This window comes from Eremothecium gossypii, chromosome I, assembly GCF_000091025.4.
Source record: "Eremothecium gossypii ATCC 10895 chromosome I, complete sequence".
In the NCBI taxonomy this organism is placed as follows: domain Eukaryota; kingdom Fungi; phylum Ascomycota; class Saccharomycetes; order Saccharomycetales; family Saccharomycetaceae; genus Eremothecium; species Eremothecium gossypii.
In genome coordinates, this window is record NC_005782.2 from 559,099 (window position 1) to 584,156 (window position 25,058).

Below are 25,058 nucleotides of genomic sequence, written 5' to 3' on the forward strand. Positions count from 1 at the left end.
ATGCTCGAGCAGCTAGTTCAGCGATGGCCCCGTTCGATGGGACGGTATACAACCACTCCTATTTACCACGTGACCGAATTTATCATGGTAGACGTATTTATCGTCGACCAGAAATGCGGTTACAAATGCGCACATCATCTACTGGATTTTGGTTCTGTAGAAGCTACTCCAGTCGGCAAGAGTACAAATCAAATAGGCGTGATAAAGGTGTAACTGCATCGCCGACAGCGAGCTAATAGCGCGGAAAGGAGAGGGACAAGGGCAAATTCGATAGTTTGGTGCTTGGACCTTTGGAGTCAGTCATGAGCACGCCGATAAAGTATGACATACAACAGACGTGTCATGAGATGTCGTTGTTGCGTGTGCCGGAGCTCAAGGCAGTATGCAGGTCGATAGGGCTGCCGCTGTCAGGACGCAAGGCGGATCTCCAAGCACGCATCAAAGAATATGTGGAGAACTCTCTGCGACCCAACCACGTTGATCCCTTCAGGCCGAAAGCCATCATGGCGTTGATACAAAAGTCTAAGGTGGGGGACGTACTACCGACATACGAGTCGATTTTGCAGGCGCTGAGGACCGGTGCGTTTACACATCCGGTGGCCACGGGTCATGCGCCACCAAGCAGTCTGTTCCCATCGGACTCGGTGGATGGGGCCCCGCACGATGAATCCGGTGACCAGCATCAGACAGCACGGGCGGTGGGTCGCAAAGGATCGCCGTCAAGTGTGTTCTATCCAAGTCCGTTTTATAACTTAAAGCGTATGGTATCGGGTTCGCCGAAGATGGCGGCCAAATCACCAGGGCGTGGGACTTGCAATATGAAGTTCAGGCTAAGCGAAACTGAGTCGAAATTCATACTTGATAGCAAAGACACGAAGCTACTACTTTTCTGTGGCCCTGTAAGCCAGGGAAATCGCGTGCATATCCAGTTTCCGCATCCTAATGAAATAAAGCTAAATGATAACATGATTAAGGATAATGTTCGGGGGTTGAAGAACAAGATTGGGACAGCCAAGCCTGCTGACTTGACACCTTTTGTCAAGCACAATGCTGAGAACTATTTGCAATTGGTATATGCATTTACGAAGGAAGACTTTTTGGTATATCTATACATCGTGACGATGAATACCCCCGAGAAGATACTGGAAGGGGTGCTAGCGCGGCCTAAGATCGTGAAGCCTGCAACTCTTGCATACATTAAAAAAATTTTAAGCGAAGATGAAGATGACGATTTGATGACGACCTCTACTATTATGACCTTGCAATGCCCTATTTCATATTCACGGATGAAATACCCTGTCAAATCCGTCCGTTGCGATCATTTACAATGCTTCGATGCTATGTCCTTTATTCTCTCTCAAATGCAGATCCCTACGTGGCAATGCCCCGTTTGCCAGAAACAGATTGAAATTAAAGATTTAGCTGTCTGTGACTATGTGGATGATATCATAAAATCTTCTAATGAAAATGTGGAACAAGTGGTAATTAATAGTGATGGTTCATGGGTAGCGAAGGAAGAGGAACCTGAAAATCGACCAGGAAAATCAACTGACACTGAACAGCCTGCACAAACCAATATAAAGGACGAGGATATAGATCAGGTAATACTTGATGAGGAGATGTCAACTAAAAAGGCAGCAAATGACCCTATTGTTATCTCTCTGGATAGTGATGATGAAGACGATGATGTGTCATTAGCAGAAGAGCTCGCTAAACTGAAAAATCACCCCCAATCACATTCTAACAGTCACACTTCTCCACAGAAGCAAAGTAGAACACCCGATAGCCTGTTAAATGGGAAGGTAAGCAGGGCTAGTTCGGTACCTCTGGCTGTAGAACAGACATCTTCTTTCAGTCCAAACGAACGCTCAATATCATCTAACGGTGGTAACGCACCATTGGATCGGACAATTTCTACTGAAGGCTCAGCAAGAGTAATTTCTCTGCCCTCGCGATCTGCCGGTGTTCTTTCGACTGGTTCAGGATCGCTTTCAAACCATCCTGTAACTACGCTGAACCACACTTTACAAGACAACGGCATATCGACAATCACAAGACTTCCTCGAGACATGCCCGCCACCAATCTTCATCGTGTACTGACGGACTATAATCCAAGTGGCCATTTGAATTCGCAGCATGATGCCACGCTTTCCAACCTGAGCTCGAAAACTGGAGATGTACATCGGCCTTCCAATTCCTCTTCGAGTTTTAATGGAGCACAAAAAAGGGCTAGCATCCCAAATATCTTAGGCTCTGCTCCACTTAGTAATCAATCAAGAACTCCAGACAACCGTTTAACACATGGTACATCGATCCATGAGAACCCGCGGTTAGAATTAAACGGTGATCAGTCTTTACTCTTTGGCGGTAATACAGGGCAGGCATCGGGTAACTTGGCGGGTGTTTCACCGGCCGAAAACTCCCGAAGGAGCAATTCGCATGATCAGAGCCAATATAGATTACATTCCAACGCTTTCCATTCGACTGCCCCTCCAAACGAACCTTCTAAGAACACTAGTCCAGGTACAACTGTTGCACCTGCGAGCGTTGTTGGTACAAACACAAGGAACACACAACGTGGACCCACGGGAGATGTCTCCCAAGAATCAGTCGAACAGCCGCAATCAGCTTCGCGCGCATCCGATGAATCTAGCGCAAGAATTATGTCGCCTAGTCATCATACGGAGCCAGTAGTGTCTGTTTCGACAATCTCTTCTAACACACGCCCTCCTATACTGCCACCGCTTCCCTCAATTCATCGACCGCTTATTTCTCCTTCGCCGCCTGTAGATGATGCGCCATCTGGATATTATCCCACTCGCCAGGACCACTCTAAGGCATATCCATCAACTAATCCAAGAAACAAAAAGCCACCAGTGTCGCCTTTTATTCCTAGGAAGTATTCTAGCGTGGTGCCAAAGAAAAGACTATTATCAACTTCTGATGGCGCTGCGAAAGGTGACACAAATAATGCTTGTACAAATCATGGCGATTGAGGTGTTTTCGGTTAACACCTGGGATTTCCTGGCCATCATTGGAAAGCTCGAACGCTGCAGTAATCATAGTTTACCACATTGATTTCATGTTAATTTTTAATATAATATTGTAACATTAGAGTCTATCAGAGCAGCTGTTGAGGCCGTCGGATAGAGCGATGGCGATAAGCAGTACTACGTAGGCATGGAAATGTGAACATACTACAACGCGAACCGTAGATGCTTTAAAAGCTCAACGAGCACCCTAAGGAATGAAGGGGATATACACACCGGTACTCTCCCTGTAGGACACATACACTTTGCCAAAGAATTGCAATAGGTAATGTTCCTCATATCTGATCCGGTCACTGAAATACTTACATAGTATTATAGCAAATACCACGAAAGTAACCGGATTTAATAGCACCAATTGCGTTCCCAAGGTCCACCAAAAGTACCCGAGGTACGATGGATGCCGCGAAATTCGGTAGATTCCAGTAGTGACAAGCACATGGTCAGGTTCCTTGGTAGTCTTTATCAGGTGGGAAAAAGACTGGCCAGCTGTAACCATGGCCTGTGACCTTACGTACTGTCCGAAGAGCAGCAGCACAATGCCTACCACCACGCAAGCCGTGTGGCCTGTGCTTCTCCAGGTGTTCTTCCAATTTGGGAACAGCCATAACTCTAACCAGACTTCACATACCGAGAGGGCTTGCGCCAGGAAGTAGCTTTTGCCGTTCCTGAGCACAAAGGAGCCCACCTCCACCTTCCCGGGATTGTATCTTGCCGTGATGTAAAACTCGAGGAAATGGAATGCGCACAACGCTGCAACGTACAAATTAAAGTTCCAGAATCTGGCTATTGGCAACAGCGCCACAGATGCACCAAATAATATCCCGAGGACATAAGAGGTGCACGATATTTCATCTAGTGGGTTCTTCACGATGTCGGGATAGACAGCACCATCGATCACAAGAGGCTCTTCCTCATGCGATGCAGCGCCATTCCCGGTAGTCATTTTGTGGATATATGCACAGGCTCTCGCGAATGGTTAATGCAAGCGGTTGGAGCAAACCAGGAACTCGAAACTTGATCAAAGCAACATTTCTCACTTTATGCGCTGTTCCCACACGAAGTTTCAGTTTTGCCTGCAATGGTCACAGGATACGAGCTGCGGTAAGGGCAGCTTCGCACCGTGCTCGATGAGCAGCAGCCAGTTGGGCGCCGTCCATGGGCTGCTCATCATTGCTTTCCATGGCCAGCCATCTGTGGCTTCATGGAGGGTAAATAGTGGCTGCCAGCTGTCAGCTCGAGCACCGTGTTTCGTTATGCAGAGTATAACATTTCAGGCTGCATATCTTGTCCATACACTTGACGCAACTTGAGAGGCTCCGATAACCACCACAAATAGAGCACACGGTCACGACCGGGAGAACCTTCGTGAACTTTTTATTGTACACGTTGTTGTAGATTATGCTTCTGTTCACATGATCGAGGGCATCCAGGTAGCTGCTAAGGGGTCTTCTTGAGGACAAGGTCTTCTTGAGAGCCACGATCCGATTGGTATTCTTTCTTTTCGGTATAGGCGGCCTGGTGCATCGGTACATCATTTGCATGTTTTTGGGGAGCTCAAATTTGTTGCGGGCTCGGTTGGACGACGACTGGGTGGGAACAGCGCCCCCGGAGATACCCGTGGCAGCCTGGTCAATGCGGTCCTTGTTTATGCCCGTGAGCGCGCTCATTAAGTAAGGCACGTCTCGGGCATCTCCGAAATTTTCGGTGTCCAGTTCCATGAAACGTTTGTTGGACTTCAGCAGTTCAGCCTGGGTGTACCGCTCTGCGCTGTACGAATCTGCCTTGTCTGTATCGTCAGCTCCCTGCGAACTCCCCCGCTGGTTGTATATTCTGTTTTCTAGGTCTGCAAGCGAGTAGTTTACGCGACGGTTTGGCCGGTTCGTTTCTGAGCCGGTTGAGAGCGACTTCGGTATGCGGTTCCTAGCTGAAGAGGTGCGGGCATGTATGCTAGTGAAGTATACATCTGGGTCGTAAGTCTTTAAGTTAATCTCCTCGACGAACCCCATCTTCTGGCATGTAGTTGGCTATGAGTTTGATAGGACCCGGTTATCTACCCCGGTGCGATGGCTGGTGTACATCTGGCTAACTATTCTGCTTCTCACGGAAGTAAGCACCGGGCTTTGGCACGTGCGCCTGCCTCGTGGTTAAGGCTAATGTTGCATAAAAATATTACATAGTTGGTTTCGTGGTCTAGTCGGTTATGGCATCTGCTTAACACGCAGAACGTCCCCAGTTCGATCCTGGGCGAAATCAATTTTTTGCTTTCCGCTAAAGACATGTTACTAAACTGCTTATATCATGATATATCGACCACTAATTACAGGGCAACGTCGAGTTTACAACTTCGAGCTAACCTTGGTCTCGTTCGATAGCAACTCGTACATCTCGTTTGCTGCTTCGGTCAAGTAGTAGTGAAGCTCGTGCACACTATAGCCCGACTTCTTAGGCTTTGTAACAATGTTGATGTGTAACCAGTCATTGTTGATCATGTACGCCAGACCAAAGCCATTTTCGTTCACCTGCGACCAGCCGTATCCCTCGAAGTACTCCGAAGATAGCTGACTGGTAGACACATACCACGTGCAGGAGTGCTGGAACAGCGGGTCGCGGAAGAGTGCAGGATGCTCCTCGCCATCACGCAACATGTTCTTCATACCGAAGAAGTGGCGGTCAACACCCTGGCCGTCCGCCGCCATCTTTAGCAGCGACGAATGGTTCTTAGCAGACTCACGTAGAGCAGCAATCTTCTCACTTGGAGATGCTTCCGGCGACTGCCAAGTCTTCACAAACTTGGCGGAGGCCGGAGAAACGCCGCGGCCCGCTTCGGTCCTACCCTTGAAGAACTTTCTGGTCGACCCAGCCTCGTAGGTTGGCAATTGTCTGCCCACATACTTGTAGATGGCTAGCTGGATGATCTGTTGAATATATGCGTCTGGCGAGAAGCCGAAGGCCTTAATAGCTTTCTTGCCGTACTTGACATAGTTCCAGACGCGTAGGTCGTGCTCGCCGATAACGTCGCGGAACTGTCCCTCCGCATCCCTGATCATCTCCTGCAGCGCAGGGGTCACCACAAAAGGCAGGTGCTTTGGCTGGTAGTTGCTCCCTGGTGCGGTGGTCTTGATCTGGTTGATAAAGTCCGCAGCGTCCAGGCGGCTGAGCTCGGACATCACATACTGGTTCAAGAAGAGAGTAGGGGTGCCGTCCATCTTGGAGTGCTCCGCGAGGAACCCCGACACGCCGTTGCCGCACACAAAGAACTGCAGCGCCTTGTCGTTGAAGCGGTTCACGCCGTCACCGTGCCAGTTGTTGTGCGCCTTGTCCTCGAGCGAAATAGGGTGCTGGTCCGTGTCTAGCGCAAGCAGGAAGGACGACCTGTGGATCGTCTCCAGCGAGGCCCTGGACACTGCGTTCACCTCCAAGTGCCTGTGTGCCACGTACCACTCGTCACGAGGTAGCGTCGTCAACAGGCCCACGCCAGCGTGGTCGCCGGCGCCCTTGCCCACTGCCGCCTTGTTCACCACGTCGTACAGCTGCTGCCAAATCGCGCCCGGCCCTAGCGGCCGCCCGCCCTCGTGCGTCACCACCTTGTAGAACTGCCCGCGGTAGGCCACTGTGATGAAGTCGTTCTCGTACAGAGAGTAGAACACGTTGCTGTCGCGGCCCTTGCCCGGCAGCCGCGACGTGTTGAACATCAGGTTGAAGCTGTTCATGCAGAAGGGCGCGCCTCGCACCTGCTCCGCCGGCAACGCCTCGTCCTTCAGCACCTCGATGAACTTCACCACCGCGCTCACCAGCGCCGTCGCCTTCACCAGGTGGTCCTGCTCCAGCACCCGCTGCGGGCCCGCCAGCGGCCGGTGCCCGTAGAAGTATGACACGTACGGTACAATCGGGTCGTTGTACTCCAGGTACGACTGGTTGTCCCAGAACTCACTCATCCAGTTGCGCTTGTCCCGCGCAAACGCCTCCAGCCGCGCGTGTAGCTCCTGGCCCGCCCCCGCCTCAAACTCGGCGCACAGCTCGCGCTGCCGCGCCAGCTCCTCCTGGCTACCGCACAACGGCTCCACACTCTGGAGGTACCGCTGCAGCGTCTCACCCAGTGCCGGCACCGGCAGTGACGGCAACTTCCCCTGCTGCGCAAACGTCACGCCCTTGAACCCGGGGCGCTGCTGCTGGTAGTGCTGGTTGGCCTCGCGAGCCACGTACTGCTCGCCGTTTCCAGTCTCAAATGCAAACGCCCTCGTCGCCATGCTCCGCCTCAAGATCACCTGTGCTTGTCTGCAACGTATCATGTGCGCTGCCAACAGCCCCACTATCTTTGTGCGCCCGCTCAGCCCAGCCGCTTATATATCCTGCGCGCCCGCGCACGGCCACACAAACCAGGCGCGAGCGCCAGTTCCGCTGGCCCGCGCGGTTGTCGGGCCTAGCTTGCCGTTCACCGTCCGACCTCGCGTGGTCCCGCCGTGATGATCACGGGGGTGACTCCAATGGCGGGCGGCTGCCACGATAAACTCCGAACAGTCTCTCACGACGAGCAATACACGTAATTGGACTATATGTATCGGTACAGAGCGCAAGGGGTTATGAGTAGGACTGTAGCGCGGCCCTGATCGCGGATGGGTTCGCGCCCTGGACGCGGGCGACCTCCTTTCCCGCACGGAAGAAGAGCACCGTGGGCATCGCATGCACCTCGTGGGTGGCGGCGACGCCAGGGAAGCGGTCGACGTCGATCTTGTAGAAGCGCACGGCGGTGTGCTTGGCGGCGTACTGGTCCAGCAGGGGCGCCAGCTGCTTGCAGGGCCCGCACCACACGGCGTAGAAGTCTATGACGGCCAAGCCAGGCCCTGCAAGCGCGGCGGCAAGCGCGCTGGTGGAGGTCAGCGGCACGACCGCGCCGGTGCCCGCAGCGCGGGCGGCATGGCGCGGCGCTGCGACGGCCTTGCCGTCGTGAAGCCGGCGGCCCTTTCCCCTGAAGTTGCCTGACACGGCGGCAGCGGCAGACGGCGGGCCGCCCGACTGGGTCGCGATGAGCGGTGCAAGCAGCGCAGAGCCACGGAAGTGGGAGTCGCGGAGCGTCGGGTAGCCGTAGTGCGGGAGGCCGGCGAGCTTGCCGTAGAGCGGCCCGGCCGTGCGCGTCTCTAGGCAGCAGTAGATGTAGGCCGCAGCATAGCCAAGCAGTATGATCAACACGCCCGATGGCTCGCCACCGAGCATATGCACAAATAAGTTCAGCAGCGGCAGGTACTTACCGCGTATGTTGAACACGATGTAGTTGACGGTCACGTTCGCGTTGAGCAGCGCCCACGTGTACAGCAGCATGCCGTCGAGCGCGGGGAACAGGCTGCCGGGCTCAATGCCCAGCAGCGCATGGCACGCGGCGGTCAGCGCGGCGCATGTAGTGGTGCAGAAGGCAAGGTAGAAGGCGTAGTCCACAGGGTTGGCCTGGAAGTAGTCCAATTCAAGGCTGCTGGAATTGCGGTAGATCTGGTACAGCGCCAGCAGCGCCGCCGCGGAATTGGAGTTGACAGCGATGAAGCGGCCGTACAGGCGCCAGAATTCGTAGTCGTGACGCCGAAAGTTCCACGCGAACACCAGCACTTGTAGCTGCGAGAACCGCATGAAGGCGTTGAAACACCAAAGCAAAAGCGCCAGCAGCAACCCGCGCGTGACCAACGGAATTTCACTCAGAAAGCGGCCTATCCCGCCGTTGCTGTGAACCGTGGAAGTCATTGAGGGCATACGTAGTTACGGAGGAGGGGGGGGGATCTGGAATGGCTGCAGGCTTCTGAAAATTAGTCCAACGATCGCGCGGAAGTGCAGATTACCTTGTACGAACCCATGAGATGCGCAGAGACCTGCGGTCTGCGGCTGGGGCAACTCCCGCGGCGCCGTGCAGAGCTCGGACGTCTCCCGTGTGCGCCGTGCGTGCGATGCTACGAGAATGGTGTGCGACTATCGCCTAGGTGGATGTAGCAGCGTATCCCTCGACATGAAAATTTTCTACATTGGCGCTGGCGATGCCATCTCATCTCGGGCAGCCAGGCTGGAACATCGACTAGAGAAGGTGCCAGCGTCTATTAGGAGCTTGACTATGGAGCGCAAGAACCGGCAGATCCTGTCCAGGGGGCAGAAGTATAAGCAGAAGGCGGCTCGGACACACGGGGCGACGGAGGTGGTGTTCGACAAGGACTCGCGCCTGGAGTACCTTACGGGCTTCCACAAGCGCAAGCTCGAGCGGCAGAAGAAGGCGCAGGAGTTTGCCAAGGAGCAGGAGCGACTGGCGCGCGTGGAGGAGCGGCGAAAGCAGCGCGAGCAGCGGCGCAGTGAGATGGAGCAGCAGCTGGAGAGCGCGCGGGCGGCGATGGCGGGCAGTCTGGATAGCGACGGCGATGCGGGCGAGGAGGACTCGTGGCACGGGTTCTCGGACAGCGAGGAAGGGGTACGGCCGATCCTCAAGCGACACCAGGATGTGTACGACGATGCGACGGTGGAAATTGAGACGCTGGAGCCCAACGACAACTTCGCGTACCTGGCGCGAATGAACAACGTCGCGCTGGAGCGCTCGGAGAAGGTTCTCGACGACAGCATAGACCGGGCTAAGAAGTACGCGGAGTTCCTGGGCGTGGCGGACAAGCCCAAGCAGAAAAAGAAGAAGTTCCGCTACCTGACAAAGGCCGAGCGGCGGACCAACCAGAGGAAGGCCACGTCGAACAAGAGAAGGAAGTAACTTAGGCACGTAACAGTTTATAAATGTAGACAGACTGAGGCAGGCGGGGCCCGCTTGGCTCATTTTTTGGCATTAGCAGAAAAGTACTCTGCTTCGATTTTGAAGAATGTCCAGATCCACCTGCGGATCACCTCTAGCAGATGTAGCCACACGGGGTTGAGGTCTCTCCGGAACAGCGCGCGCCCGACGTGCAGCTCCCAGAGCCACATGAACTTCATGACAAAATCGTACAGCACCGCGCCGTAGTAGTACTTAACGCTGTAGAGCCTGCGGTGGCGTAGCACCTCGTCGCGCTCCATGCCCGCCGAGCTGAAGTTGAACAGGCCGAGCTTCCAGTCCATTGTGACGTCCCACCAGAAACTATACACGCTGTTCAGCAGCATGGCCCACCTGACCCAGCGCTGGCCGCCGTGTGCCGCGCCGCTGCGGCTCAGCAGCGCGTGCACCAGGATCGGCAGCTGCGACGAGTACTTGAGCGCGTTGAACAGGCTGGCTCTGCGCGCAGCCCACGCGTCCTCTTTGCGGCGGTACTCGCGCAAGCACTGGACCAGCCGAATCACAGATGGGATCGCGCCGACAACCAGGTCGATGTGCAGCGCGGCGTTCGAAGGCAGATCCCGCACCGCGAGCGGATCCGCCAGCGGCGTCCGAAACAGGAGCACCAGGTACGCCGTGAAGTCCATCAGCGGCTTGCCATACGAGGTCAGTGTGTCCGCCAGCAGAATGTAGTTCGTGCGCAACGGCTTGCCCTCGATGCCCCCGCCGAGCAGCATGCGCGCCACGCAGCGCCGCACCATCCGCGACGAGCGCAGAATCACCCACACCAGCGCCGCGAGCTGCACCAGCGCCGCCGTATTCGCCGCCAGCACCTGCCACCACGGCAGCTCCGCGCCTAGCGCCGCCCTGTATGCCACATACGAAGCCCCGATATACATCGGCACAACTATCTTAGTGATCCTGGCCACGCACGACCTCGTGCTCTGCAGTATCCTCAGCGAGCTAGGCTGTGGCCGGATGTCGTACGGCTCATTGCACAGTATCACGCGCGACAGATCAATCTTCTTGCTCAGCACCGCCAATTCCCAGTACCAAAGCCACAAACCTACTAGTGCCAGTAGAACCACATGCTGCGGAGCCAGCAGTAACACCGACCAGATATCGACCGGCAATGGAGATCCGCCCTCCGCACCCTTCGTCCCAGGCATCGCCAGCTTGCAGCTCCGCACACGTTGTTAGTTGGCCAGGATCGACGTTTTTTGACAAATCACAGCGCGTCCCAGAAACGCTACGAAGGGCCGCGCCCGGGTGGAACACCCACGCGCAGTGTCTTGATCAGTACATATTGGTGTAATCCAGCTGCCCGGCCAGGCCGCGCAGCACGTCATGATTAGCATGGTATGCTCATCTCGCAAAACACTAGCGCGCTACTACACTACAGATACAAGTATTAAACGTGACATTCGTGCAAAAGTGCAGAACACTGTAGTAGAAGACGCTAAGAATCAGAATTTTCAGTGTGTTTGGCATTGTAGTCGAATCGTTCATTTTGCGAATCCGTTTGGGGCGACAACTGTCATCACCTAAGCGTCCTCTAGGTACCTCCTGCACGCCTCCACCCATGGAGGCTTAGTCACGTTCCGTCGAACTCCTGTTCGCCGGGCCACCCGCCAGGAGCTGGGCAGCCAATGTGGGTTGTGGTGGGCAAGGCGGTTACACTATTTTTCGCAGAGCGCCGCCTTATATACACGTCTGGTGGTGTGTGGGTGGCGTTCAACCGCCGAGAGCGGTTAGGGCACAACCAGATGCTAAAGGTGAGCCTGCAGGGCTGAAGGAGCCGCAAAGGGGCTGGCGTGACGGCGGCAACCGACTACCAGTGCGCGTGTGCTCGCGCAGCCTTTGGATCACGTGATGCGTTTTATAGCCGTGGCTCATGATATGAAAAATTTTCTAAAACGTGAGGCCGGAACTGAAGACGCTGGACACAGTATCGCGCCAGGAACTCGAGCATTGGCTGTGAGGTAAACGAAGAGCCTGCGTGACTGTCGTCTCTTCCGGGCCTTTGTAAGATGCTGATGTTTAGCTCGCTCAGGGCGAGTTTGGCCTTGACCGGGGCCGGCTTCCAGTCACAACTGAGGCTGCTGTCCAGGACAGCGGTTGCCAGACAGACAGCCGGCGATGCAGAGGCCAAGCCTAGTGTGCAGGTCAGCCCCTCGCTTCTGAAGATCGTGCCCGACACCTCGGATATAGTGCTACTGGAGAAGCAGGATGAGCTGATCCAGCGGCGGCGCAAACTGTCGAAAGAGATCACCAAGATGCGGAAGCTGAAGCCGGTGTCGCCGGGGTTGAGATGGTTCCGCGCGCCGATCTATCCACACCTGCACAAGGGCAAGCCCGAGCGGAGTCTCACGGTGGCGCTGAAGGCCAAGGGCGGTAGAAACCACAGCGGTAAGATCACGGTCAGACATAGGGGCGGTGGCCACAAACGGAGAATTCGGATTGTGGACATGCTGCGCTGGGAGAACGGCGACCAGACTGTGCAGCGCATTGAGTACGATCCTGGGAGAACGGCGCACATTGCATTGATCAAGCACAACGAGACGGGCAAGCTGAGCTACATTCTCGCGTGCGACGGCCTGCGGGCTGGCGACACTGTTGCATCATACCGGAAAGGTGTACCGGAATCTATGAAGACCGAGATGGGCGGTGTGGTGGATCCTGCCATTTTATCTGTGCGTACCGCTCAGCGAGGCAACTGTCTGCCCATATCGATGATCCCGGTCGGTTCCATAATACACAATGTTGGCATCACACCAGTGGGCCCTGGCAAGTTTTGTCGCTCTGCGGGCACGTACGCGCGTGTTATGAGCAAGATTGTCGAGCAGAAGAGGGCAGTTATCCGTCTGCAGAGTGGCGAGCACAGATACGTTTCGCTGGAGGCCTGTGCGACGCTGGGTGTTGTATCTAATATCGACCACCAGAACGCCTCGCTTGGTAAGGCCGGTAGATCCAGATGGAGGGGCATCCGGCCTGGTGTGAGAGGTGTCGCTATGAATAAGTGCGACCATCCACACGGAGGTGGTAGAGGTAAATCGAAGTCCAACAAGCTATCCATGTCTCCATGGGGTACGCTTGCCAAGGGCTACAAAACCCGGCGCGGCAAACGTGTCAACAAAATGAAGGTCAAAGACAGGCCGAGAGGCAAGTCTAGCCGCTCGAGAACGTAAACCAGCACCTATGATCCGGCCTGTAAATATCAGATTAATTACCTCTGTAAATCAAGATGCGATATCATGATCCAGTTCCTATATATGTGGCGCTTCACTAATCGCGCTTGCTGCGTGCAGCAAGCACAGCGCCACGGACGAAGCAGCAGCCGTTGGATGGGATGCGTTAGTTAAGCGACCCAGTCTGAGAGCTCGACAACGGCACCGATGGCCAACTTCGAAAACTCCGCCATATGCGTAATATTGACCCTGTCAATGGTGTCTTGCGGGCTGTGGATGAACTCGGACGAATCTTCAAAGACGGACTCGAAAGCAAAGGCAGAGGGGAACCCCTGTTTTGTGGCACTTGCGTGGTCACTGCAGGCGTACCCGCACTTTGTCACCCGTCCGGGAATAGTGAGATACTGGCCAATAAGCTTCTCCATGAATGTAGTCAGGTTATGGTCCGTGTAGTCCACAATTACACCGATATGTGCGTCAGCCGCATTCTTAACATAGCCTGTCATGTCATGCTGAAAGAAGGCGACAACGTTTTTCTTAGGGTCGTCGTGATACTCAGTCATAATCTGTAAGGACCCGAGTAACCCAACCTCCTCCGCGCTGTAGAAGTGAAATTCAATCGTATTTTCGGGCCACTTTCCTGTGTCGGCGATATACTTTGCATATAATCTCAGGGCCTCCAGGTTGGTGATAACACCGCTCCCGTCGTCATCTGCGCCAGGTGAACGGGTCGTTGCCGGATCTGGGCCTGCAATGGAGTCCTGATGTGCGCCAAACGCGACTATCTTATCAGGTCTTGCGCTGCCAGGGATACTAACAATGATAGAAAACTGGTCCCAATCATGTTTGAATTGTCTGAGGATGACCTTGCCTGAGATCGGTGCTGTGGCCGTCTTCAGAGTGTCAAAGAGCCATCTTGCGGATTGCGCGCCAGTCGGACTCGTATAGTACCTGGTAAAGAAACTCGAGAATTTGTCAAGCTTATCGTACATATACTTCGTGTCAATGCCGCCGATAATTGAGTTCACTTCGCTGACGTGAGTCAGGTTTGCTGGGTACTCGTACTGCCTGCCGGGTGCTGCGCTCGACGACCTGGCAAGACCAGATACACCGTGTAGTTGTTGCGTCTGCTTGAGCCCCGTGATATCAAAGAAAGACTTACCGCTCAAAGCATAGGCCAGCTTCTCTTCTTCAGTCACATCCGCTATGTATGTCTCATTGAATTGCAAGCGTCTCCGCCCTTCCAAGGGCAGGGCGCTGGCAGCGCCAATAGCCGTGAGTATCAATGCCAATTTCATCGGTGAACTTCGCAGACAGCTTTGCACAGAAACTGCTTGGTTATCTTCCGAGGGACAGAGCACCAGCGCATAGTATATATATATATATATATGCGTCGGATATCAAGTCCCCGTATATTAACCCGGCATCCCGTAAAGTCCGCACTGCTGGCTCCCATTGTGCGATAACTCTAGATGGAGGGCCAATCCAAGTCAATTGAGGACTGCAGATTGTGCATCTGAGATACCCTTAGCGGGATACAGTGGTTTTCCTAGTATGTCCCGATTATGCATCTGGACCCCGAAAACCAGGCAACTTTTTCTAAAAGATAACATCCTCTTCTTGCTCTGCAAGTATGTCTTGGTTGCCAACCTCCACGTCCGGTTGTCCGTGCTCGTCCAATTCCCCTTCACCGCGAATGTCGTCGTCCGGAACGGCGTCCGCCACCGCCGCATCAGTTGAAGTGGCAGCCTTCTCAAGCCTCTTGCGCTTCATTTCCGCGTCAAGGGCGACGACGTCCCTCTGTTTCTTTTCCTGCACCTTTTTCAGCCTGTAGAACTCCTCGCGGTCCAGCTCGTCCAGCTCGGAGTTGATATACGCTATCGTGTTTTCCGTGCGCGGGATGATTACGTGCTCAATTGCGTTCACTCTCCGGTTCGTGACCTTGATCACCTCGTCGAGAATCACGAACGCCGTCTGCAGCGACGCCAGCTGCACCAACGACTCCACCACCTTCGTGTAGATGTTCTTGGCCCGCTGCACCTGCTGTCCGCCCCGGCCCAGCCCCGTCAGCTTGAAGTCATTTATGTCCGAGTCCAGCTGTGATTCGAACTGCGGCAGGTACACGCCGCTCACGTTCTCCTGCCGCGCGCCCACCTTGAACCGCGCGTTCGCAACGCTCTCCTGCACTTGATACCCGATGTTCTCCCCGGTCGCATAGGTGACCTCCGCCAACGAGAACGACGCCGTCTGCATCACAGCCCCCATCCGCTGCTTGGACTCGTCAATCCGCCGCGTGATCTCCCGGAACCTCTTGGTCAGTGCCTCAGACTTCCGTTTGAGCAGCGAGTGGCCCTGGTTGGCGCCCTTGAGCTTGGATTTCATCAACCCTAGAGTCATACGTGTGGGAAAAACCTGCTCCCTGTTGTTCGACATCTTCTCACTACGTGCACTTCCTTGGTTACCTTCCTGATAAAGACCGCACCGTTACTTGCTGGGAGACGGAGAACAGCGTTGCTTTGACTTGGGCTTAGTATTCTGTTCAATCATATAGGCTTGTTCACCACTATTAGTGGAAATCGTAGCTAATTCGTTTCTAATGATACTTGATCAATCTCGGCCCATTAGCAACTGCCAGCTCCAATCAAGTGAGCTATACCAGGGGCTCTTGCGGTGATGGACGAGTTCGTGACAGCTGAAGACCTTGTTCATGAATACTCGGTGCTCCAGGAACCGGACAGTGTTGTGAACTGGTCGCGGTACATCGCTGCGAAGCGAGATGACCCGTGCAGCGTCAGCTGGGTGTACGAGAGATGTCTGCAGGCGCTTCCGGCGCAGTGGGAGGTGTGGCGCGAGTACCTGCAGTTCAGAATGCGGCTGCTGGATGGGGTGTGCGCTGTGCAGCACGCGGCGGAGTTTGAGAAGGTGAACAGGCTGTTCTGGCGGTGTGTGGAGCACAACGCGGCGGTGGTGGAGGCGTGGCGGCTCTTCCTGGGGCACGCGCAGCGGCAGGGCGCGCTGGCACTGGTGCGGCAGGTGGTAGACGCGGCGCTGCGTGGGGTGGGGCTTGCGAAGCACAGGACGGTGTGGGAGGACGTGGTGGCCTACATCGAGGAGCTGCTGCCGGCGGAGGAGACGGATCTGGGCGAGGAGCAGGACCTGCACGAGCTCGTGCGCGGCGCGCTGTTTGGCGGGGCGGGTGCAGAGGACGCAGGCGCGGACATCTGGAGCTCTGCGATGTTGCGACGATATATCCAGGTGGCCGAGGACGCCGAGGCCGTGCTGGCGCTGCTGCAGCGAACACACGATTACGCGACGGTTGTGGCGGTGTATGAGAAGCATGTACTGCCGGTGACGCGGGCAAAGCACAAGGGCCGCCAGAGCTACGAGAGCCAGTTCCGGTACCTTGTTGCGCTGGACCATACCGGGGCGACCGCCAAGCTAGAGGACGCAGTCGCCCGCTGTGCGCAGCTGTTCCCAGAGAGAGCCCCGAGCCTGACCATCTTCTTGGCGAAGCATTACGTGAAGCAGGGCAACTACAACAGATGCACGGATGTCTTGACGGACTCCCTGAAACACACCGCCAAGAGCAGCGAATTTGCATCCCTCTATGATTTTCTGGTTGTCTTTGAGGAGTCGCTCATTGAGGTTGTCCTCGAGCATCTGCAGGAACATCCCGAGAACGAGGAGCGCTGGGGTGCGGACTTGGAAAGACACACGGATCAGCTGGATGGTCTCCTTGCGGATCATGCGCTTTTGCTCAACGACCTCAAGCTCAGACAGGAACCCGATAATGTTAAGCATTGGCTTGACCGGGTCGAGTTATTTGACAAAGCGGCTAGCAAGGCATCCGTCTACGCAGACGCAATTGCGTCGATCAACTATAAGTCGCAGACAGTACCTGGGCAATTGGGGACATTGTGGTGGCAGTACGCGCAGCTCTATATTGACGACGGTCAGTATGAGACGGCGAAGACGATACTGGATAAAGCCTTGAATGTACCGTATAACTTCCTGCAGGATCCTGAACTCATATGGACCAAGTGGGCTGAGGAGGAACTGAAACGGGCAGGTCTGGATGCCGCAATGCAGGTTCTGAGCCATGCGTTGCAAATCCCAGACGACCACGAACTTCTGAGAGACAAATTCGAAAGCCACGAGAAGATGCCGGCCCAAACTGTCATTTTCTCCTCTCTAAAGCTGTGGTCCTTCTACATAGATCTCCTCGAAGCCAGCAGTGAGAGCGATGAACACCTCGAGCGGACGAAAGCTGCCTACGAGGCTACCATCCAGCTTAAAATAGCTACGCCGCTATTATTTGTTAATTATGCGCATTATCTTCAGGATAAAGGGAACCACGTCGAATCGTTCTCGATATATGAGCGGGCAGTTGATATATTCCCCGCAGAAACGGCCTTTGAGATATGGGACATCTATATCGGTGAGGCGCTTAAGTACGGCCTACCCAAGGAGCAAATTAGGGATCTCTTCGAGAGCTCGTTGAAGATGGCGAACGAAGGTGTTGAATGCAAGCCATTTTTCCTTCTATACGCGAAGTTTGAGCGTGACAACGGCATGATCGAAACTGCGGCGAACATCCTGCACCGTGCCTGCCGCGCGGCGCAGACGATGGATGCCAAAAGGTCCCTGTGGACCCTGTGCTTGAATTGGTGCCGCCAGGAGTTGGGCGGTTCATACGCTAGGGCCCTCTATGAGGAGTGCATCCAAGCCTTACCCAACCATGTAGCGGTCGTGTACGTCCTGGAGTATGCAAAGGTCGAGGAGGGCCTCAAGCAGGTAAAGCGGGCACGGGCATTGCTCCAGTACGGCGCTCGGCTTCTACATCCAGCGAACAACGCCGACCTATGGGAATATTGGGAACTCTTTGAGCTGCGCCATGGTAATAAGGATACGTACAAGGATATGCTGCAGCTCAAGCGGAAGGTCGAGGAGTTGCTGGAAGGAGACGGTCTTCCAGTTCCAAACCAGATCGGCAATATAGCATTTGTCGCTTCCACAGATGGCTTGCAGAATCCGGGTGGTGAAAGCACCAACATCAATAACGATGAACTTGAACTGGATATGTAGATAGATGAATATATTTTACCGCTAAAGATTGTACTTCGCCGACGACAAGACCGGCCATGGCTGGGACGTCGAAGGCAGAGCCTGCGCGCCGCGCAGCAACACGGCGCCGCGCACACAGCGCCGGGCGTCTGTCTACTCGGCCCTTTTCTTTTCTACCCATTCGCTGGTGCTCATGTGCGAAAGTCTGCTTAGAGCACGGGCAAACGCAAACCTCTCCTCATCAAGTATAAACATAGTCGACCGCTTGGCTATATCGCTGGGCGACTCGTCGGCATTGTGAGGGGTCTGCGGCTCCTCCTTTAGTTGGTAGTCGTTCAGCAGCTGCTCGGGCTCTACAAACAGCTCAGAGAAGGAGGCAGCGCCGGTGGTGGCCAGTTTCCCGCCACTATCGTAGACTGCATCGAGAAAGGTGATGAAGCGGCGCACCTCATCACGCACAAAGATGGAGAGATAAGGAATGTCCGTCACGATGAATGCGTTGAACGAATTCGCCAGCGCCAGGTAGTCCCCTGCAGACAACGGCTGCGCGCACAGCTGCTTGAAGGAGAACTGCGCTACGCGCCCAGGTATGCAGCTGGGGACCACTAGCTCGCGGCCCCATGTATTGACCCGAAAGTCGTGCAGGATCTGCGGCCGCGCCGCGGGGACCGGCTGCTCCTCGGACTGGAGCTGCGCAAAGTAGTCGTACCAGTCTCGGACGTGCCGCGCGCGCGCGGCCTCGCACGTCGCCGACCGGTAGCGCACCCCGCGCGCGGGGAAGTAGTACACGGACGACACCGGCCGCGGGATCTTGCGGTAGTCCGTCGGCGAGTCGAGGAAGATCACCTCCGTGCGCCGCTTCAGCAGCTCGATGCACGGCACAAACGACTCGCGCTGGATCCCGTTCATGTACAGCTCGTCCGGGCGCCGGTTACTTGTTGTGAACAGCACCACGCCGTACCGGTTCGACAGCAGCAGCGTCAGAAGTCGCCGCAGGATCATCGCGTCCGCCACGTCCGTCACCTGGAACTCGTCGAAGCACAGCACGCGCCACTGCGTCGCAATCTCCGCCGCCAACAGCGGGATCGGGTCGATCGTGCGCCCCTTCGCCTCCCCCAGCGCGTCCAAGTTCTGCTCGCGCACGATCTCGTGCGACCGCCTGTGCACGTACTGCATGAACTGGTGGAAGTGGATCCGCCGCTTCGACAGGTGCCGCGGCACCGTCGCGTAGAACAGGTCCATCAGCATCGTCTTGCCGCACCCCACGTCCCCGTACAGGTAGATCCCCTTGCACACGCCCTCGCTCGAATACTGCTCCCGCCGCCGCAGCAGTCGCCCCAGCACCGACGTCCGCCAGCCCACCTGCTCCAGCGGCGATGGCGTCTGCACCGCTGGCGGCTCGTACGCCGCCAGCTGCTCGTGCAGGTGCGCCAGCGACGCGATGATCCGCCGCTGGTGCGTATCGTCCCGCAGCTGCCCTGCGCCCACCCGTCGGTCGTACTCCAGCAGCGGCGTCGCCGCCGTCGCGTTGCGCCGCATCTGCCCCGCCAGCTGGACTGCCGCCCGCCAGCCTCTAGCACCTCTTAGCCACACTGTGCCCATCTGCCCGCCTAGCCTGCTCGTGCCCTCTCTGTGCGCCCATTCAGCTTTGCTATAACGACCACGCAAATCATCCGCCCTAGCCGCATGGACCCGACTTCGGTCACGAGGCCACCCGGCCCGTCCCCAGTCTGTCGCCGCTGTGCCAGAGGTGCCCTGATGCTACCGATTTCACGCCCGTCGTCCCCGTCGCCGGTCGCCGCCCGCTGAGCCATCTACTGCGACGGTCAGGAGTTCCATGTCCGTCCCGCGAGACCGGATGTTCTGGTAGGCAATGGTGGATGTCTCTAACCTGGAGAAAAGTTCGGACGTTCTGACAGACATCATGAGCAGCACTTCTTATATAGAATATTTAATAGTAGGACAAGGTGAGCGACGCGGAGCGCAGCGTAGTGTGACGACGGACAGTGAGGCAGTTTTCAGGACTTTTTGGGCGTTTTGGCGGTAAGCGAAGCAGGCAGAATGGGCGAAATAGAGAGCAGCCTGCGAGCACTCAGCATTTGCGATGACGAAGAGCTGGTGGACATCACGGAGCACGTGCGGCAGCTGGCGTCGCAGCTGCGGGCGGAGACGATTGTGAGGCTAGCGGATTTCGACCTGTTCGAGGGGACGCACGCGCTGGAGATCAACAACGGCAAGCTGGACTCGGTGCTGCTGGAGTTGACAGCGGCGGAGGAGGATTTCGACTGCGCACAGGCGTACGGGGCGGGGGCGGCGGAGCAGCTGGGGTACGTGACGGGGACGGTGGAGCGGCTGAGTCAGTCATTGATGGACTGGTTGCACGACTACCAGAGCTTGCCGACGACGGTGCTGAGCTGCCGGTACGTGGAGCACCTGAGCCAGCGGCAGGGGGCGGAGGCTGGACTGGCGGCGGCACGGCTGGCGACGGGTAGCGAGCTGTACGACCGCGTGCTGAGCAGCTGTGTGTTTGCGACGCTTGCGTGGGTGAACTTTGTGGGGAACCTGCTGCGGGCGGGGGTCGTGTACGAGGAGGAGGATCTGAACTGCAACACGATGGGGCTGGACGTGCTCGCGGACGTGGCGGTGGCGGACGTGCTGGCAGAGCTGGCGGCGGCGCGCGCGCTGCTCGAGCAGAAGTACGCAGGGGCGGCGCGGCTACTGCTGCTGGTGCGGCTTTTCGAGTGCCTGCTGCACATTCCCAACTACCGGCCCTCGGCGGAGCATGAGCCCTCCGACGACGTGGGGCCCATGCACGAGCTGATCCGGATCGCGGCGGAGCTGGCGCGGAGCCCATGCGCGGCGGAAGCGCCGCCGGGGACGTTTTCGCAGGGCATCCAGAAACGGCTGTCGAACCAGTTCCCGCCGAAACAGCTGTACGAGCCCGTGGGCCACGAGTTCGCGGCGTATCAGACCATGGCCGAGGACATTCTCAAGGTCCTGGACGTGCGCCACGCCACGTCGGTGATCGAGGTTCGGCAGTTTGCATGGTTCTTCAACCGCTGCAGCCAGCGGCACGTTGTGGCCCGCGCGCTGTTTCCGCTGTATCTCATGCGCGATGACCAGTCGATCATCGGCATATACAGCTTCGCGGACTTCACCCACCAGACACTGCTCAACTTCTCGTGCTGTGGGACGGAGCTCGACAGGCGCCTCGCCGACCCTGGGAACAGCAGGGCTTTGAAGGACCTGGACGCCTTCTACCAGGAGATCTCCGGCATTCTGTTCGAGTGGTACCAGAACATGTCGCAGAATGTGTGTCGGTACCGCCAGGGCTACAACAGACAGCTTCTACTGTGGGACTCGCTGCAAGCTAAGTTGGAACCTTTTGAAACCAGGCTTGTAGACGAGGGCATTGCAGATCTAGTATCGGAGCTGGACAACGCCCCGTTGATGCCCGTCAATTCCTGGGTTTACTTTATGAAATTGTCTGCGATGCTTGAATTCCTTTTGAAGGGGTTCGACCTGGAGGTCTACAAACCATGGGAGTTCTTTACTATCTACTGGTACGCCTACTACCTCAGCCACCACCTGGAGTCCTGTCTGAAGCGCGTGCACAGCTTTGCACAGCAGAGGATTGCGAGCATAGTCGCAATGGGCAAGAAGGTGAAGAAAAGTAAAGCCGGGCCCAAGAAGGAGAGTCTCCGCGCTGCGTACCAATACCAGTCACAAAACGTACTACCGCAGCTGCGGCTCAACGTGAACTTCCTGGACTACTTGCTGGCCGACTGCGTGGTCACTAAGTCCCTGGCCCTGTCACAGACGTTCCAGTTTGGTATTCTGAAGTCCTACGGGGCAGTCAGTAACTCCAGCCCCGGGGCCTCTATATTCTCTTCGGACAGTTATCTCCACCAACTGCGGTTCAAGACCTTCTCGTCGATTGGCGTTCCGGATCTGCCTAGCTACGAAACCTTTAAAAGCTCATTGGAAGCGTTCACCATCTCAGAGCCGGGACTTTCCATGAAATTGAAGACCTCTTTGCAATTAATGAATAATGAACTTGACACTTCGAGGAAAGCCCTCCAGTCAATCCTAAAAGAGGTCGAGGAGGCGTCTGCGGGTCCGGTTCATGGTTTATTTGCTGGCACAAGGCTTGTGACAGACTCCGCGAAGCAATGGTACACATCCTTGGACAAAACAGTTGACGCTATAGCACTCAACGGTAGAACAATTGAAGCCACACTGGGTGCTGTGGAATCGGCCCAAGAAACGGAGCAGAAGGTGGAGCTCATATATCCATCGGATTCCTGTAGATACTTTCCCATTCTACAGCTACATAACTCCTCTGATAAATAGCCGGGGATCATCTGTGTAGCCGTTAATCTCTTATCCGCTAATTATGTAATCCTCCATGACTGCGACATCCGTACATATGGAGTAGTTGTGTGTGGGTTTTATCCACTGCTCCAATACGGGGCGTTGGTAGCATCTGGCGGTGTGTAAATGAAGCCTGAGCCGATGCCTGACTTCCTGGGTCACCAGCGGTATCGGTTAACCCCGTCGCTGTCCTGTGCTGCCGCTGAGGCCTGCGGCCGCCGCCGGGAGCCCTTAGACTGTCTGTCGCTGTGCCCGCGCTAGGCCGGCCTCCGCCTAGCGCGCGAAAAAAAGTTCTGCCTAGCCAGCCCGGTAGGCGGGCCCGCGCGAGCCCAGCAGGAAGCGGCCGGACGGGAAGGACGCAAACCCAATGCCGGCCTCCACCGCGCAGCACGCCAAAATAGTTGTACTAAAATTCACAGCGTTTCTGGTAACAGAGACTTTTCATACCTGATCCACAATAGCCATAGAGTAAAGATGCCTCCAAAGTTTGACCCTAATGAAGTTAAGTTCTTGTACTTGAGAGCTGTCGGTGGCGAAGTCGGTGCTTCCGCTGCTTTGGCTCCCAAGATCGGTCCATTGGGTTTGTCTCCAAAGAAGGTCGGTGAGGACATCGCCAAGGCCACCAAGGACTTCAAGGGTATCAAGGTTACCGTTCAGTTGAGAATCCAGAACAGACAAGCTACTGCTTCTGTTGTTCCATCTGCTTCCTCTTTGGTCATCACCGCTTTGAAGGAGCCTCCAAGAGACAGAAAGAAGGAGAAGAACGTCAAGCACACTGGCAACTTGCAGTTGGATGACATCATCGAGATTGCCAGACAGATGAGAGAGAAGTCTTTCGGTAAGAACTTGGCTTCTGTCACCAAGGAGATCTTGGGTACTGCTCAGTCTGTCGGCGCCCGTGTCAACTACAAGAACCCACACGACATCATCGAGGCTATTAACGCTGGTGAGATTGAAATTCCAGAAAACTAAACTATACTAACCATCAAATTGTCATTTCCTTTTCTGTATTTTCTAGTCTAGGGTTATTAAGAATAAAATAACTTAATGGATCGTTTCGTGCTAACAATGGATCGCCGACGTCGTGGTATGGTCGGCGTCTCTTCCTGCACCTTTGGTGCTCGTTTGTCTACACTCTGGGACTGGTTGGGGTCTGCGGACCAGCAAAAGGGAATACGGTGTGTGCTCATTCTGCGACGTGGACAGCGCTGGCCTTCAGGCCAGCGCCAGTACACTCGCAGCAGTGGCACGCGACTGCTTCCCCGCTGTTGGGACTCGCCGTAGATCTCGTTCCATGCCAATTCCCAATTTAATAGCAAACAAGATAAATCTAGTCTATTACTCACCATTACACCCGAATTTTTGGGTGTATTGGTCCATTTCACAGACGGACATTGCGTAGCATTGTAATTAATCTTGGTTGTGACTTGTGGTGTAGTTGGCCGCGGCGCCTAATCGCCCGAGGCTACCGATTCAGTCTTGCCGACCACCTCCGGCAGCATTCCCCAGTACTCGCCGGACGTCTGAAAAAGCTAAAAGGGGGCGATCTAAGTGGGGATAATTCGTAGTCAGCGTGGCCTGGAGAGCGCAGATAAGACAGGTACCCGCCGGCCGCGCACTTCACAGCTTGTAACTACAGCTAGTCTTGCTTGACATGTCGGACGACTCGGTGGATATAGTGTTCGAGAAGGCCATTGCTACTATCCAGACATTGTCCTCCGTGAAGGGCTACCATGCATTGCCCAGGCCCCCGGCAAGCACGCGGATACAGCTGTATGCATTGTTCAAGCAGTCGACGGAGGGAGACGTGGAGCGGATCCTGCCACGGCCGCAGGGCAACCCGAACGTGCCGGAGTTCAACATCGCGCTCAAGAAATGGGAGACCTGGAAGTCCAAGGAAGGCATGTCTAGCACCGAGGCCAAAAAGCGCTACATCCAGCTGCTCATAAATACGATGAAAACATACGCCATGGGAACTCTGGCCGCGCGCGAGCTGCTGTCCGAGCTGGAGTTCCTGTGGTGGCAGGTGTCGCGCAACAAGGAAGACGGCAGCGAGGTCGTCAGCGACACGCACGCGGAGTCCGAGAGCATGGTGCTGCTGTCCCGCGGCGATCGGCTCGACCCACAGACTTTACGGATGAAGGAGGAGATATACTACGCCCTGCTGAAGGAGCGCAATTCACACTTTGGCCTCTTGAAGGCCCGCGCGCTGGCCCGCCGTGACGACGACAAACCGGATCCGGATATCACCGACAAGGTACGGCGCAGGTTGGTATGGCTCACGGGCGCCATACTACGCCACGCCTGGAAGGTGCTCCGCCGGCTGGCGCAGTGGCTACTGGTGGTTGCGGCGGTGTTTGTCCTGGGCAGACTCAGCACGGGCGGCCGCCCGCTGAAGCTGGTTTTCAAGCCTGCCTCGCCTGCGCCGAGGACCAACCTCCTCAGCTACGTCGGCCGCGCCGTCTTGTGGGCGTTCCAGCTGTTGAACAGCCGCTTGGGCAGATATCAATTACATACCCTCTATATAAAACTGGAATAGCGGGTGGGGTTCGGTTTCTGAGCCATTCATTCCTTTTTCTGCCACACCGAAGTCTCCGGCGATGATGTGCTGATTGACAAGCG

At 55.8% G+C, this 25,058-nt stretch overlaps 15 protein-coding genes and 4 non-coding genes across 19 annotated transcripts; 10 read left to right on the forward strand and 9 right to left on the reverse strand.

Moving 5' to 3' along the window:
• Nucleotides 1-302: 302 nt before the first annotated feature.
• AGOS_AAR121W (AAR121Wp) lies at nucleotides 303-2,996 on the forward strand (the record flags this gene model as incomplete). Its single annotated transcript, NM_208016.1, has 1 exon — nucleotides 303-2,996. The coding sequence occupies one exon, from the start codon at nucleotides 303-305 to the stop codon at nucleotides 2,994-2,996; it is 2,694 nt and encodes an 897-aa protein (NP_982663.1).
• Nucleotides 2,997-3,240: 244 nt separating this feature from the next.
• STE14 (protein-S-isoprenylcysteine carboxyl O-methyltransferase) lies at nucleotides 3,241-3,993 on the reverse strand (the record flags this gene model as incomplete). Its single annotated transcript, NM_208017.1, has 1 exon — nucleotides 3,241-3,993. The coding sequence occupies one exon, from the start codon at nucleotides 3,991-3,993 to the stop codon at nucleotides 3,241-3,243; it is 753 nt and encodes a 250-aa protein (NP_982664.1).
• A 286-nt stretch (nucleotides 3,994-4,279) lies between these two features.
• Nucleotides 4,280-5,056, reverse strand: VPS71 (Vps71p; the record flags this gene model as incomplete). Its single annotated transcript, NM_208018.1, has 1 exon — nucleotides 4,280-5,056. One exon carries the CDS (start codon nucleotides 5,054-5,056, stop codon nucleotides 4,280-4,282), a length of 777 nt encoding a protein of 258 aa, NP_982665.1.
• Nucleotides 5,057-5,229: 173 nt separating this feature from the next.
• Nucleotides 5,230-5,303, forward strand: AGOS_t0023. The gene has a single exon. It is a non-coding gene; the product is annotated as a tRNA-Val (tRNA).
• Nucleotides 5,304-5,386: 83 nt separating this feature from the next.
• On the reverse strand, nucleotides 5,387-7,339 carry CAT2 (carnitine O-acetyltransferase CAT2; the record flags this gene model as incomplete). The annotated part of the gene is made up of 1 exon (NM_208019.1): nucleotides 5,387-7,339. One exon carries the CDS (start codon nucleotides 7,337-7,339, stop codon nucleotides 5,387-5,389), a length of 1,953 nt encoding a protein of 650 aa, NP_982666.1.
• A 289-nt stretch (nucleotides 7,340-7,628) lies between these two features.
• DFM1 (Dfm1p) lies at nucleotides 7,629-8,786 on the reverse strand (the record flags this gene model as incomplete). Its single annotated transcript, NM_208020.1, has 1 exon — nucleotides 7,629-8,786. One exon carries the CDS (start codon nucleotides 8,784-8,786, stop codon nucleotides 7,629-7,631), a length of 1,158 nt encoding a protein of 385 aa, NP_982667.1.
• A 202-nt stretch (nucleotides 8,787-8,988) lies between these two features.
• On the forward strand, nucleotides 8,989-9,774 carry RRP17 (rRNA-processing protein RRP17; the record flags this gene model as incomplete). Its single annotated transcript, NM_208021.1, has 1 exon — nucleotides 8,989-9,774. The coding sequence occupies one exon, from the start codon at nucleotides 8,989-8,991 to the stop codon at nucleotides 9,772-9,774; it is 786 nt and encodes a 261-aa protein (NP_982668.1).
• Nucleotides 9,775-9,833: 59 nt separating this feature from the next.
• On the reverse strand, nucleotides 9,834-10,979 carry ERD1 (Erd1p; the record flags this gene model as incomplete). The annotated part of the gene is made up of 1 exon (NM_208022.1): nucleotides 9,834-10,979. The coding sequence occupies one exon, from the start codon at nucleotides 10,977-10,979 to the stop codon at nucleotides 9,834-9,836; it is 1,146 nt and encodes a 381-aa protein (NP_982669.1).
• A 170-nt stretch (nucleotides 10,980-11,149) lies between these two features.
• On the forward strand, nucleotides 11,150-11,180 carry AGOS_AgSNR53. The gene has a single exon (NR_149398.1). It is a non-coding gene; the product is annotated as an AgSNR53 (small nuclear RNA).
• Nucleotides 11,181-11,276: 96 nt separating this feature from the next.
• AGOS_AgSNR67 lies at nucleotides 11,277-11,353 on the reverse strand. Its single transcript, NR_149412.1, has one exon. It is a non-coding gene; the product is annotated as an AgSNR67 (small nuclear RNA).
• Nucleotides 11,354-11,840: 487 nt separating this feature from the next.
• On the forward strand, nucleotides 11,841-12,998 carry RML2 (mitochondrial 54S ribosomal protein uL2m; the record flags this gene model as incomplete). Its single annotated transcript, NM_208023.1, has 1 exon — nucleotides 11,841-12,998. The coding sequence occupies one exon, from the start codon at nucleotides 11,841-11,843 to the stop codon at nucleotides 12,996-12,998; it is 1,158 nt and encodes a 385-aa protein (NP_982670.1).
• A 170-nt stretch (nucleotides 12,999-13,168) lies between these two features.
• Nucleotides 13,169-14,296, reverse strand: AGOS_AAR129C (putative aminopeptidase; the record flags this gene model as incomplete). Its single annotated transcript, NM_208024.1, has 1 exon — nucleotides 13,169-14,296. One exon carries the CDS (start codon nucleotides 14,294-14,296, stop codon nucleotides 13,169-13,171), a length of 1,128 nt encoding a protein of 375 aa, NP_982671.1.
• A 301-nt stretch (nucleotides 14,297-14,597) lies between these two features.
• On the reverse strand, nucleotides 14,598-15,431 carry VMA8 (H(+)-transporting V1 sector ATPase subunit D; the record flags this gene model as incomplete). The annotated part of the gene is made up of 1 exon (NM_208025.1): nucleotides 14,598-15,431. The coding sequence occupies one exon, from the start codon at nucleotides 15,429-15,431 to the stop codon at nucleotides 14,598-14,600; it is 834 nt and encodes a 277-aa protein (NP_982672.1).
• Nucleotides 15,432-15,671: 240 nt separating this feature from the next.
• On the forward strand, nucleotides 15,672-18,083 carry SYF1 (mRNA splicing protein SYF1; the record flags this gene model as incomplete). Its single annotated transcript, NM_208026.2, has 1 exon — nucleotides 15,672-18,083. One exon carries the CDS (start codon nucleotides 15,672-15,674, stop codon nucleotides 18,081-18,083), a length of 2,412 nt encoding a protein of 803 aa, NP_982673.2.
• A 132-nt stretch (nucleotides 18,084-18,215) lies between these two features.
• AFG1 (Afg1p) lies at nucleotides 18,216-19,664 on the reverse strand (the record flags this gene model as incomplete). The annotated part of the gene is made up of 1 exon (NM_208027.1): nucleotides 18,216-19,664. One exon carries the CDS (start codon nucleotides 19,662-19,664, stop codon nucleotides 18,216-18,218), a length of 1,449 nt encoding a protein of 482 aa, NP_982674.1.
• Nucleotides 19,665-20,123: 459 nt separating this feature from the next.
• On the forward strand, nucleotides 20,124-22,415 carry MAK10 (Mak10p; the record flags this gene model as incomplete). Its single annotated transcript, NM_208028.1, has 1 exon — nucleotides 20,124-22,415. The coding sequence occupies one exon, from the start codon at nucleotides 20,124-20,126 to the stop codon at nucleotides 22,413-22,415; it is 2,292 nt and encodes a 763-aa protein (NP_982675.1).
• Nucleotides 22,416-22,910: 495 nt separating this feature from the next.
• Nucleotides 22,911-23,408, forward strand: RPL12B (60S ribosomal protein uL11; the record flags this gene model as incomplete). The annotated part of the gene is made up of 1 exon (NM_208029.1): nucleotides 22,911-23,408. The coding sequence occupies one exon, from the start codon at nucleotides 22,911-22,913 to the stop codon at nucleotides 23,406-23,408; it is 498 nt and encodes a 165-aa protein (NP_982676.1).
• Nucleotides 23,409-23,641: 233 nt separating this feature from the next.
• On the forward strand, nucleotides 23,642-23,825 carry AGOS_AgSNR80. Its single transcript, NR_149428.1, has one exon. It is a non-coding gene; the product is annotated as an AgSNR80 (small nuclear RNA).
• Nucleotides 23,826-24,090: 265 nt separating this feature from the next.
• Nucleotides 24,091-24,975, forward strand: AGOS_AAR135W (acyl-CoA-binding domain-containing protein; the record flags this gene model as incomplete). The annotated part of the gene is made up of 1 exon (NM_208030.1): nucleotides 24,091-24,975. One exon carries the CDS (start codon nucleotides 24,091-24,093, stop codon nucleotides 24,973-24,975), a length of 885 nt encoding a protein of 294 aa, NP_982677.1.
• Nucleotides 24,976-25,058: the final 83 nt, after the last annotated feature.